Below are 13,808 nucleotides of genomic sequence, written 5' to 3'. Positions count from 1 at the left end.
TTCCTTACAATGTAGCATGTACAATTGACACAGGTAATAAAGAAGGGTGCACAAATTATGAAGACTCAGTTTATATTTTAGAGGATGACATCAAATTTCCTGAGGAAACAAAGCTGATTCTTTCATAGGATAGGAAAACAGCAATTTTTCTTTTTTTTAACTTAACTTTCATAAATATACCTTAATCATAATTCCCACCCAGCACCCAACCTTGTCCCTCACTCTCAAATTCTCCATCCACTGAATCCCTTCTCTCCAATTAGTCTCCCTTCCATTTTGATGTCTTTTGCTTTGTTTCCTCTTTTTATTATTGCCAACTTCCATAATTATAGACAATAAACCATAATTCCCTCCCCCCTTGTTTTATTTATTTATTTTTTGAGGTAGGGTCTCACTATAGCCCAGGTTGGCTTGGAAGTCACCATATAATCTCAGGCTGGCCTTGAAAAGAAAGCCTCCCAAGTGCTGGGATTAAAGGCATGTGCCACCAAACCCAGCTAAAAGCCTATTTTTTACCTGTTATCTTAACCACTTTTATCTTAATTCCCAGCAACAGTCTCACTACATTACTCAAAAGTTTAATGTTGCCAGGTGTGGTGGCACACATCTTTAATCCCAGCACTCGGGAGGCAGAGGTAGGAGGATCGCCGAGAGTTCGAGGCCACCCTGAGACTACATAGTGAATTCCAGGTCAGCCTGAGCCAGAGTGAGACCCTACCTCGAAAAACCAAAAAAAAAAAAAAAAAAAAAAAAAAAAAAGGTTTAATGTTAAAAAACTCTCTCTCTCCCTCTCTGTCTCAAATTAAAAAAAAAAAAAATTAAGGCTAGAGAGATGGCACTTGCTTGCCTGTGAAGCATAAGGACCCAAGTTTGGTTCTCCAGGTCCCATGTAAATCAGACGCACAAGGTGGCACATGCATCTAGAGTTCATTTGCAGTTGCTAAAGGCCTTGGAGCACCCACTATTTCTCCCAATCAGAGGGCTGTAAAGATGGCTCAGTGACTAAGATACTTGCCTGCAAAACCTAAGGACCCAGGTTTGATTCCCCAGTACCCACATAAAGCCAGATGAACAAGACAGCATATGTGTCTGGAGTTCACTTGTAGTAGCTTAGGCCATTGGTGTGCCCATTCATTCTCTCTCTCAAACAAATAACTAAATAAATAAATAATCTTAAAAAATACCTAAAAATCAGGCCAGGTATGGTAGTGCACAACCTTTAATTCCACCTCTTGGGAGGCCAACTGTGGTGGTTTGAATACATGGCCCTCCAATATATTCAGTGTTTTTATGGTTTGTAGTTTTCATCTGCAGCCACCTGGCTGAAGGCAGTGTCACTGGGTGGATCTTAAGGTGTGGTGGTGGGTTTCAGATTTCAATCTAAAGATATGCAAATGTGCCTAGCTGGAGTTCCTGAAGTGTGCTGTGCTGTGTGGCTTTTAGGCTTGTGCTTCTCTCTCTCTCTTCTTGGTCCTGTGAAAGCAGGCCAGCTTCTTCTGCCATTATGGAACTTCCCCTGGGTCTATAAGCTTCAATAAATATCCCTTCCTTAATAATTGTGCCTGGTCTAGAAGTTCATCTCAGCGAACCTGAAGCTGTCTGCTAAACCAAGGTAGGATGATCACTGTGAGTTGGGGCCAGCCTGAGACTACATAGTTAATTCCAGCTCAGCCTGGGCTAGAGGGAGAACCTACCTTGAAAAACCAAAAACAGCAGCAGCAGCAGCAGCAGCAGCAACAAAAAACAGCCATGTCTTTAACCCCAGCACTTAAGAGGTGAAGTAGGAGGATGAGTTGGAGCCAACCTAGATTACCAAGTGAGTTTCAGGTAACCCTGGGCTAGAGACCCTGTTCCCTTTGCCCCCCAAAACCAAGCAAACAAACAAAAAAAGAAAAAGCAAGGACATCAAAATTTTACATATCAAAATGAACAGAAAACATGTTAAACAAAGGTTCTAGTTTTGGCTCTGTCATTTTTTTGCAATGATTCTTGTCCTTTTTCTCACTAGCCAGTGGTTCATCTTTTTGAACTTAAAAAAATACAGATTTATTTTAAGCTGGGCATGGCAGCACACGTCTTTGATACCGTCACTACAGAGACAGGGGTAGGAGGATCGCTGGGAGTTCGAGGCCAAACTGAGACTGCACAGTGAATTCCAGGTCAGCCTGAACTAGAGTGAGACCATACCTCGAAAAAGCAAATAATTATTATTATTAGTATTATTACTTATTTTAGAGAGAAAGAGAATATGGATGTGCCAGGGTCTCTAGTCACTGCAGACAAACTCTGGATGTATGTGCCACTTTGTGCACCTGGCTTTATGTGGGTTCAGGGAAAGCAAACCCAGGTCATTAGGCTTTGCAAGCAAGTGTCTTTAACCTCTAAGCCATCTCTTCAGCCTATTCTTTAAACTTAAAAAAAATACTTTTGACATGTGTGTAATATTTGTGTATTAACATGCATTTGTGCAGAAACCAGAGGAAGATATTTAGCATTCTTCTGCCTCATTTCTCTGAGACATAGCCTCTCAGCGAGCCTGAAGCTCTCCATTTTTTAGCTGGGCTGGCTGAACAGGAGACCCAGTGATCCTCCTGTCTTTATCCACCTCAGCACCAGGGTCACAGACATATGTGACCATACCTAACTTTTTATGTGGGATAGAATTAACTTCCTCATGCTTACACACAGCTCTCATCCTGCTGAGCCATCTCCCCAGCCCCTTTTTCTTTTCTTTTTTCTCTCTTTCTTTCTTTCTTTTTTGGTTGTTTCAAGGTAGGGTCTCACACTGGTCCAGGCTGACCTAGAATTAACTATGCACTCTCAGGGTGGCCTCAAACTCATGGTTATCCTCCTACCTCTGCCTCCCAAGGGCTAGGATTAAAGGTGTACACCACCAAGCCCGGCCCTTTTTCTTCTTTTCTAAAACAAGGGAGTACATATCCCAGGTTGGCCTCAAACTTGTGATCTCCTACCTTAGCTACTAAGTTAGTACAGGGAACGATAATATGTGCCACCATACTGTTTTTATCTTTTCTCTCTGTAGTGGTTTGATTCAGGTGTCCCCCATAAACTTAGGTGTTCTGAATGCTAGATTCCCAGTTGATGGAGATTTGGGAATTAATGCCTGTTGGAGGCAGTGTATTGTTGGGGGCAGGCTTATGGGTGTTATAGCCAGCTCCCCCTTGCCAGTGTTTGGCTCACTACCTTGTTGCCCTGTTGCTATTGTCCACCTTATGTCGGCCAGGGGGTGATGTTCACCTCCTGCTCATGCCATTGTTTTTCCTGCCATGATGGAGCTTCCCCGAGTCTGTAAGCCAAAATAAATCCTTTTTTCCCACAAGATGATCTTGATCATGTGATTTCTGCCAGCAATGCGAACCTACTCCAACTCCCTTTTTCCTTTCCTTTTCTTTTCTGCAGTATTAGGGACTGAATCCAGGCCTTTGGAATACCAAGTTAATTATTTTACCATTAACTACATTCCCCACACTCCTAGAGATTCTTTGTTTTAAGTTGGCAACTTTTATACACATTGCAAAATGTATTCTGGGGACTGGAGAGATGCCTCAGTAGATATTAAAGGAGCCTGCCAGCCTGGGTTTAATTCTCCACTACCCACATACAGCCAGGTATACAAGGTACATATAGAACCTGCAGTGTAAGAGGTCCTGACGCTCCCAAACATACACACACACACACACACACACACTCATTTTCTCTCTCTCTCTCTCTCTCTCTCTCTCTTAAACAAACAAATTCTAGCCAGGCATGGTGGTGCACACTTTTAATCCCAGCACTTGGCAGGCAGAGGTGGGAGGACCTCCATGACTTCAAGGCCACCGTGAGACTACACAGTGAATTCCAGGTCAGACTGGGCTACATAGAGACCCTACCTCAAAAAGCAAAACAAACAAAACAAGTACACACTTTACTGAGAAGTAGCTATAGGAAAAATGGGATCAGCTATGCAGTTGTTCCAGAACTTTGATGCACATCAAATTTACCTGAGAAACATCTTAAAAATCTACTTCATATTCCAAAAATCAAATCAAAACATTAGGTTAGGATAGAGATGTTATTTCTTAAAGATCCTCATGTAATTCCAATGTGTTACAAAGTTAGAGAATGATTGGTATAGCTCAAAGAGGGTACGTGGTTCTGGTCCAATTATACCTTAGTTATGAACAATGCCTGGAAAATGTTTTCACTCCTTTTGCCCTCCCGCCCCCTGCATTTTATTGAGACAATGTCACATATGGCCCAGGCTGGCCTTGAACTTACTATGTAGCCAATGATGACCCTGAACTCCTGATCTTCATGCCCCTACTTCCACAGCTTCCTTACATGTTAAGCAGGCACTCTACCAACTGAGTCCCATTCCCAACCCAAGCTAAGCGCTTCCAAAATCCTCATTACAACAGCCACAACACATCCAGTGCATTGATCATTAAGGCAAGGCAAAGGCAGCGCCCTAGGTTTTCAACAAAGAACAAGCTAAAGACATCAACTACTACCAAGCAGCCACCAAAGGCCATTATAGCCACATGTTTCTTCTGTCAGATAAATTCTACAGTGGGGCTGGAGAGATGGCTCAGGGGTAATAAAGGGACCTGCCCACAAAGCCTGACTTCATTCCCCAGTAACCACTAAAAGCTGCACAAAATGACACATGCATCTGAAGCTTGTTCTGGCTTTCCCATACTTTTCTCTCTCTCCCCACCTCCAAAATAAATAGAAAATTTTCAGAGCCAGGAACTGAATACATATTCCAGCACATTGTTGGCCAGGAAGGTCCCTGATACCCCCAAAACATTGCAGTTCATTGCCAAGGCTACTGGTTTTGCACCAGGAGTAGATGGTAAGACCCTATTGCTGAAGACACCGCATGCTTGTGCTGCAAAGTCAGTGAGAAATCCTGCTGAAAACCTCCTCCCTGTAGAACAGCTGACAGAAAGCTGGAAAAACCTCCACTGCATGCAGTTCCATGGGAGACAGAGAACTCACCAGCAGAGATAAACAACAGTGGACACTGCAATCCTTAAGTTGGGCCAGCCAGGCCAAAAGAGCCAATGGATGCCAATAGCGGCATGTCTACAGGGGAAAGCAACTGCTCTCTAACTGGACTGGAGGTCTGCTCACAGGAGGAAATACATGTCTGATACTGAATTCCCATGAGGGAGGGAAAGTCATGGGCCCTAGAGTTATAACGTCTCCTGGAGTCTGGCCAAATGTATATGCTATGCTCACCAAACTGCCTAGTAAGCACTTGTCTTAATGTTCATAACCCATGTATTAATGCTACTCTCATTCTGTTAGAGAAGCTTCTCTTTTTGGGTGGTGGTGACCATGGATGACTCAGAAGGCACCATAATATTGACATGAAGTGACAGAGGAGTGTGCAGCACTGAAATATCTCTATCATACCATCCAAGGCTCAGGGTCCATTGTTGAAGAGGTGACAGAAAGAATGTAAGAGCCAAAGGAAGGGTAGGACTTCCAGACACAAAAATGGCCTGGATATCCATGATCTCACAGTTCCTAAAACTACCTACACAAGACCATCATAAGAGGAGGAAAAGATGATGACATCAAAATAAAAGAGAGGCTGACTGAGAGAGTGGAGTTGCAAAGAGAAAGTGTGGGGGGGATTACAAGGGTTTATTGTCTCAAATTATGGGAAATTGTCAAAAAAAAACCCCACAGAAACTCAACTACCTCAGCCTCGGTAGCACTGGGACTAAAGCCATACTCCATCATCCCAGCTTGTTTGGGATAGTCATTTTTTCATTTTGTTTTTAAATTTCTTTCATTTATTTAAAATGGATGGAAAGAATGAGCTTTTTGAAAATGTTTTTTGAAGTAGGTTCTCACTCTAGCCTAGGCTGACCAGGAACTCTCTCTGCAGTCCCAAGCTGGCCTTAAACTCACAGCAATCCTACCACTGCCTCTAAACTGAGATTTAAAGGCATGGACCACCACGGCTGAGCCCCAAGTGGGGCTACCTCAAACCCATGCACAAGGCGGCACATGCATCTGAAGCTCATTTGCAGTGACCAGAGGCCTTGGTATAATCATTTTCTCTATCTGTTTGTCTGTGTGTATCTCTCTCAAATAAATAAAGTTGCCAGGCAAGGTGGTCCATGCCTTTAATTCCAGCACTTAAGAGGCAGAGGTAGGAGGATTGCTGTGAGTTCAAGGCCAGCCTGAAACTACACAGTGAATTCCAGGTCAACCTGGGCTGGAGTAAGACCCTAACTCAAAATACAAAACAAACAAAAAAATCTAAGTTGGTTAATGGTGAAAATTTAGAATTAATTAAAATTAAGCTACTTGTACTTGGTATAAATAGCTTCTAGCATATTTAACATAAGGGGCTGGAGAGATAGCTTAGCAGTTAAGCATTGCCTGTAAAGCCTAAGGACCCCAGTTCGAGGCTCCATTCCCCAGGACCCACGTTAGCCAGATGCACAAGGGGGTGCACGCACCTGGAGCTCGTATGTGGTGGCTGGAAGCCCTGATGCACCCATTCCCCCCCCCCCGTCGCTCTCAAATAAATAAATAAAAATAGCAACAAAAAATTAACATATTTTTTGGCTAAAAGACACAGACAGAAGCAATTAATTCTCCCATGACTCAACCCATCTTTTTTTATACATGATTTTCCTATAAAAGTATATTTCAGCTATACTTCTTGTTTAATGGTCAATAGTTTTCCAGCAGATAAGTTCTATGTGCTACTTTAGCCATAAAATAATATTTAAAGGTAAGATATAACATCAAACTGATGAAATGTTTTATAACTACTATCCTCTAAAACATCTCAAAATTCCAGAACTGAAAGGGCTGAGATGAACTGAGCAAAAGACTTTAAAGGAGGGATTTTATTTTTTTTTAATTTTTGAGGTAGGGGCCTCAATCTAGCCCAGGCTAACCTTGAATTCATTATTTAGTCTTAGGGTGGCCTTGAACTCATGGCAATCCTACCTCTACCTCCTGAGAACTACAATGCCATCACCATGACCACCTGAAGAAGGAAATTCTTATTCACACAAAACCCTTCTCAAGTGCATATAAGTATTTCACCCTCACCCCAAGAAGGGCAGAATTTCCAAGCCTTTCTAATCAGCATTTTCCCACCCCAACAGAACTAGAAAATAGTAAAAAAAAAAAAAAAAAAAAATTTATATAGCTGAGCAAACTAATAACCCAGAAGTTAAGGCCACATTCAATACCACACGGAGATGTAGAACTCAAATTTGATACTTTCAGAATTGCACTGCTGCTGGGCGTGGTGGCGCAAGCTTTTAATACCAGCAGAGGTAGGAGGATCACAGTAAATTCGAGGCCACTCTGAGGCTACATAGTGAATTCCAGGTCAGCCTGAGCTAGAGTGAGATCCTGCCTGGAAAAACTGCTTAGATACACATTAAATTGTTTCTTTACAATTCTAAGTAACACCAAGAAAAGAAACTGTAACAAAAGCAGTAATTGTTTTTCTTTCATCCTTTTTATTTTTTTTGGGGGGGGGGTTCCAGGTAGGGTCTCACTCTAGTCCAGGCTGCCCTGGAACTCACTTTGTAATCTCAAAGTGGCCTTGAACTCAAGGCAATCCTCCTACCTCTGCCTCCTGAGTGCTGGAATTAAAGGCATGAGCCACCACCCCCAGCTCAGAAGCAGTAATTTCAAGTGAGCATCATGGTGTCTATTCACAAGTGGCGTGGATATAGTTGCTTAAAATGGCATGACACTGGATGCCATCTTTTCACCCTTGCTCTGTAAGCTAGGCTTCTATAGGAAGAAGCTGGTTAGGCAGGCCATCTATGTAGGCCAGGTAGTTTTGAGCTTGTCTTAGGATATCCCTAAGTATCTTAGGGTAAATCCTATAACAGATTGTGTATACATATATATACATATGCATATATGTGTGTATGAAGAAAAAATCTGGCAAAAATAATTGCTGTCATTCAATGGATAAGACTGCCTCACTTTTATTGATTTTTTTTTTTTTTTTTTTTTGGTGATAAGGCCTCACTCTAGCCCAGGCTAACCTGGAACTCCTGGGCTGGCCTAAACTCAATGATCCTCCTACCTCTGCCTTCTCAGTGCTAGGATTAAAGGACTGTGCATTAAAGGACTGTGCCACCACACCAGGCTTTAGAGTGCCATATTTTATCTACCTAAAACTAACCAGCCAACTTAATTCAGTATTTACCAAGCTATTAAGAACCTCTATGCAATCCTTTCCCATCTACTACTCTTCAGTGCAAAAACTGTCCTTTCATAATTTCCTTTAAAACTAATAAACTGTATTTGTTTCTATGTACCTGCCCCTAGCAATCCTGAAATAAATGTACACTTTCTCCACCCTTACACAATTACCACATTCTGCCTAAGGAACCACTCCCAGAAGCCACTCTATTCTTGGATGCCCTCCCCAACCAGTTCACCAGGCTTTCTTCCTGAGCAATCTATTTAGCCCCACCCAGAGAAAGCCTAACTCTGCATTCACCTTCCTATAATAGGCATCCACTACTCAGCTCACAAGTTGGTTTAATTTATTCATATGCTTATTCAGCACATTACTCACTGCCCTAATTGGTCTGTATCTGCACTGTCCTCCAGTAAAAGCTACCAGACAATGAAAACACCTGATATTTAGTGTTGGTTGAAAATGATTCACAATACATTAAATTTAAACTGATTTGTGTCTTCTAACATGGATCAATCTTAAAAGAATTATGCTATGTCAAAGGTGCCAGACACAGGTGACCTTCCCTGTAAAGAACCAGTGATAGAAGCCAGGCATGGTAGCACATGCCTTTAACCCCAGCAATCAGAAGGCAGAGGTAGAAAGGATTGTTTTGAGTTCCAAGGCCACTCTGAGACTACCAAGTGAATTCCAGGTCAGCCTGACTTAGAGTGAGACCCTACCTTGAAAAAACCACCACCACCAAAAAAAAAAAAGTAACAGGAAAGCTATCCAGCAGGAGTCAAAGGCCCTGATCTGGCCACAAGATGAGGATGATGACTGATCCAACACTCAAACCTGGATTATCTCCAATTTCACATTAATCTTTGCCACAGAAATTTGGAATTTTCAGATAATCCATCATTAATAACCAATGGTACATTATTCCATCATTCAATTTCATTAAAAACTTATTAAAGCTGATTTTATGTTTTTTTGTTTTGTTTTGTTTTTCAAAGTCCCTACCTCTCACTTTAGCCCAGGCTCACCTGGAACTCACTATGTATTCTCAGGCTGGCTTCAAACTTACAGAAATCCTCCTAACCTGTGCCTCACAAGTGCTGGGACTAAAGGTGTGCACCATATCGCCTGGCTCACACTTTTTTTTAAATAAAGTTTTCTTTTTTAAAAAATATTTTATTTATTTTGAGAGACAGTGACCAAGGCAGATAGAGAGAATGGGTGCACTAGGGCCTCTAGACACTGCAAATGAACTCCAGATATATGTACTACCTTGTGTTAACTGGCTTACGTGGGTACTGGGGAATCAAACCTGGGTCTTTAAGCTTTGCAGGTAAACGCCTTTACCACTAATCCATCTCTCCAGCCCTCACACTGGATTTTTAAAGTAGTGTATTTCGCAGCTAGCTCAGTCCACAGAGCATGAGACTCTACAGTGTTATTCTGATGGTTTCCACATCAGAATTAATTCATGTAGGTAACCCACTACTTAATAGAAACTGGAATAGAAAGAATACAGTACTTCTCATTCCATTTAATTCTCAGCTATTCTGGATCTCTTAGCAACTATTTTGAGTACTGCTAGAAAAGGGGGAGGTCTTAAGCTAAATTTTAGTTTCTAGTCTTGAAAAAGGTTAATTTCAAAAGTGAGACGGGCGTGGTGGCGCACACCTTTAATCCCATCACTCGGGAGGCAGAGGTAGGAGGATCACCATGAGTTCGAGGCCACCTGAGACTACCTAGTGAGTTCCAGGTCAGCCTGGGCTAGAGTGAAACCCTCCCTCCAAAAACCAAAAAAAAAAAAAAAAAAAAAAAAAATTAAATCAAAAGTAATTAATCTGCTGGGCATGGTGGCATACCCAACTCTCAGGAGGCAGAGACAGGAGGACCAATCGATGTGAATTAAAGCCATCTTGAGAGTACACAAAGTGAATTCCAGGTCAGCCTGGCCTAGAGACCCTAACTCGAGAAACAAATCAAAACAAAACAAAAAGCACTTTACCTAAAACCTTTTACAAAAAGCATTAGCCCATCTGGGAGCCAGGTGAGGTGGCCATTACCTTTAACCCCAACACTCAGAGAGGCTTAAGGTAGGAGAATCTTAAGAGCGTTCCAGGCCAACAGGGGCCAGAATGATACCCTTATCTTTAAAAAAAGGAAGGGGACCTGATGTGGTGGTGCATGCCTTTAATCCCAGCACTTGGGAGGCAGAGGTAGGAGGATCCCTGTGAGTTTGAGGCCACCCTGAGACTTCGTAGTGAAATCCACGTCAGCCTGGGCTAGAGCAAGACCCTATCTAGAAAAAAACAAAATTCTAAATAAAAAAATAAAAAGATAAAATAAAAAGAACTAACCACTTGAAAGAACACAGTATCTTTTTATGTGATCTTCTTTTACTATTACTGATTACTATTTCTATTTTACTCACCAATATCTCACCACCCAAGAAAGACAGTTTTTCTTAAATTTTACTGACAAAATAACAGATTAAAGATACTTATCAAGTTAAGTGAGGCTTTCTTTTATACAGTTAATTTGTAACAGATTTCAACGTCGTCCCTACTGTTCAAACTGCCTTTCCCATTTCCCATAAAAACTTAGTACAAGCTAAAATGTACCAAGCATTATGATTCACAAAAGGAAAGAGTAATAAGCACTTTGGGGAAGAATATGAAAATTTTTAATTAGTATAATTTAGCAATTTCATGTCGCATCTGTTGCAGACAGAACAACCTACTGTCATTATGCCATCTTCCCTCCCTCGATCTCACCACCTCAGGAAGTTTTTTTCCTCGGCTTTTCAAAGAGTTAATCCATTTAAGGCTGCTGAGAGGAAATCAAGGAAGCATAATTTGTGAACTTAAGATGAGAAAAGGGCAGGAACGAGTTGAGTCACGTCGTTCCGCCATTTTCTAAGCGGAGGAGGAAGACATGTTGGAACAAAAACACAACAAAAGAGCAGCCATTTCCCAAGCCAGCCCGGATAGCAGACAGAACAGGCTGAGCTCGGTCACTGGGAGGACAAAACATCAAAGGTGCCGCCGTAAAGACAGCAGAAGACAAACCTTCCGCGTAGGGATCAAAGAGAACCCGACCTGTCTGCTTAACTGCAAATGAAAGGAAAAATGACAGAAGCTAATCGCAGCAGTGTAACCAACGAATTGTTTTAATTCAGTTGACAAACTAAAATTTACGTTTGACATAGTTGTCATAACAACTGGTTACAGGGAACTCCACAGCAAGGTCCAGATTCGGCTGGTCCCAACCGTGTCTCTAGCCATTTCCCCATGCTGTGCTTTCTTCAAAGCTCCACTATGTGCTTATGGGTTCTTACCGTATGTGGGGGATGCCGACCCCACCTTGAAGGATCTTATAGAGTTTGCTCTCGTACAGCAACTGGGGATGCCTGGCCTTCTGAGACTCTAGCTTCACTGCCACTTCCTGCGGGGAGAGAGGGAGGAGGGCATCAGCGAACCTATGGACTCGGTGTGTCACTTGGGAAGCAGAAGACACATTAGCAAAGCTCCAAGTCGCTCCAACAAGGAGGAAGTGACAGGAGGGACGAGAAGAGCTCTTTGTGATAAAACGAGGCACCAGCCTCAAAAGGCTTCTTGGGGGGTAATGACAATATCCACACTTCCTCTGGAACGAACCGATTGCTAAAGAAGCAACCTCAAAATCTAGGGCCAGATTTTGAAGGAACTAGGTAAATGGAAACGGTCCTAACTGGCACAAGAACCCAGCAGGATTAAATATGGAAAACAGAAGGAAAGCCGCGGGGGGCACGGTTTTAATCTCTTCTCCTCAAGAACGACTAAAAAGGGACATGCTTAACACGCTGGGAGCCTCACGGTTTGTCGTCCCCCCTCCCCCGCCTTCCCACCGGGCTTTTCCCTTTTAGGGAAGTCGCGGGGGAGGCAGCCGAGCTGGGAAGCTCGCTCGCCCCGACTCCCGGTGCGTGCGCGCGTGCGTGCGTGCAGGGCCAGCGGCCCGGGTCGCGGGGGGGCCGGGCGGCCAACGCGCTCTGCGCCAACGACCCCTGCCCCGGGCGATTACCTCGCCGTTGGTGATGTTGATCGCCAGGTAAATGTCACCGAAGGAGCCGGACCCGATCTTCCGCACCAGTTTGTACTTCCCTCCGACGATGAACTCGGCCTTGGAGCCGCTGCTGCTCGCCATCCTGCGCCGCGAAGACGGAGGCTGGGGCCAAGCCCCGACACCTCTGAGCGGGGGATGGAGGCCTCCGGGGCCGGTCCGCCGGGCGAGGCTGCGGAGGGCGGCCGGGGGCTGGCGACGGCGGCCGCTCCCGGCGTCTCAGGCCGCGATCGGCCAAGGGGAACGGCCCGCCGACCGCTCGGCTTCTTCGGGCCGGGCAGCTTACGAGGGCTGTGCGGCTACTCAGGCGAGGCCGCTCGTCTCCGGGCGGCCGCCGTGGTGTCGCTTTCGCGGGACGTCGCAGGCTGGCGAGGCCGCGCACTGAGCTGGGGCGGCGCTGCCGCTGCCTCCGCTGCCGCCGGCTCCGGGCCGAGGGTCACTCAGCCGACGCCGCCATCTTGTTACTCCGGCTCCAGCCAACACAAAATGCCCCCGGTCCCTGGGAGCCGCTTCTTCACGGCGCGCGGCACTCTGGGAAAGGGAGCTCGGGCGCTAGCCCCGCAGGGTCGGCGGCGCGAGGGAGGGCGGAACCGGATCCGCGAGAGTCACGGCCCACGCCACGAGCGTCATCGAAGCACCACAGCCGCGCACGCGCGCTGCAACGCCTGCCGACGGCGCAGGCGTGGCGCGGCCGTCTCGCCCCCGCGGTAGACCCACTTCCACTTCCGGCGGTTGGCCGGCCGCCTTCGCTAACTGCTCGGCCGTGCGGCGGGAGCGGTGACCTTCATCTCGCGGCCTGTGAGAAGCTCTAGGCCTCCTTCGGAGTTCCCTGGGAGCGTGTTTTGACCTTTGACCCTTCTGCGGGTCACTCCTGGGGACCTGCCTTATCAGCCTGGTTTCGCGTGGGCACCGGCTCGCTGATTAGAAGTCTGGAGCCCGTGCTCTGCACTCACCCACTCCACCAGAGCAGACAAGAGCTAGAAGTGGCTGCTGCCTACTTAATCTTCAAGAACAGTACTGACATGTGCTTCGCAAGGAATATTAGCGACATAATAAACGGAAAAGGTTCATAACAGTGAAGAAACCGCGCATGGTTAAAGTTGTGCCCTCCCCAAAGAAAGGCTGACTCGTATCTTGGTTATAGTAAAAGCAATGATAATGCAAACCGTACATATAACCAAAAAAAAAAAAAAATTACAACGTTTAAAACTTTGTAAACAGAATTTTATTAAAATGTTCAAAGGGCCAGGCCGTTAATCCCAGCTCTCTGGAGGCCGACGTGAGAGGATCAGTGTTAGTTCAAGGACAGCCCAGGACTCCATAGTGAATTGCAGGTCAGCCTGGGCTAGAATAAGACACTACCTCAAAAAGACCAAATGGGCCCTGGCACACTCATTCTCCCTCCCCCACCTGTCTCTCTGCAACCAAATAAAAAAAAAATTTAAGCCCTAGGCTGGAGAGATGGGTCAGTGGTTAAGCACTTGCCTACAAAGCCTAAGGACCC

General features: G+C 44.9%; 1 protein-coding gene across 3 annotated transcripts in view; it reads right to left on the bottom strand.

The window, feature by feature from the left end:
* Csnk1a1 (casein kinase 1 alpha 1) overlaps nt 1-12,485 on the bottom strand; it is a 54,962-nt gene extending 42,477 nt beyond the window's left edge. The window contains exons 1-2 of one of the 3 annotated variants that reach the window (XM_045133156.1): nt 12,266-12,485; nt 11,544-11,650 (exon numbers count right to left, since the gene is read on the bottom strand). In XM_045133156.1, the coding sequence (XP_044989091.1) occupies nt 11,544-11,650; nt 12,266-12,388 (230 nt within the window). In that variant the 5' untranslated portion in view covers nt 12,389-12,485. The remainder of the gene's footprint in view (nt 1-11,543; nt 11,651-12,265) is intronic. The other 2 variants (XM_004664761.2, XM_004664762.3) reach the window with 2 other exon arrangements.
* Between the last annotated feature and the right edge of the window lie 1,323 nt (nt 12,486-13,808).

Source organism: Jaculus jaculus, chromosome 13, assembly GCF_020740685.1.
Source record: "Jaculus jaculus isolate mJacJac1 chromosome 13, mJacJac1.mat.Y.cur, whole genome shotgun sequence".
In the NCBI taxonomy this organism is placed as follows: domain Eukaryota; kingdom Metazoa; phylum Chordata; class Mammalia; order Rodentia; family Dipodidae; genus Jaculus; species Jaculus jaculus.
This window is presented reverse-complemented; position numbering and strand designations above follow the sequence as displayed.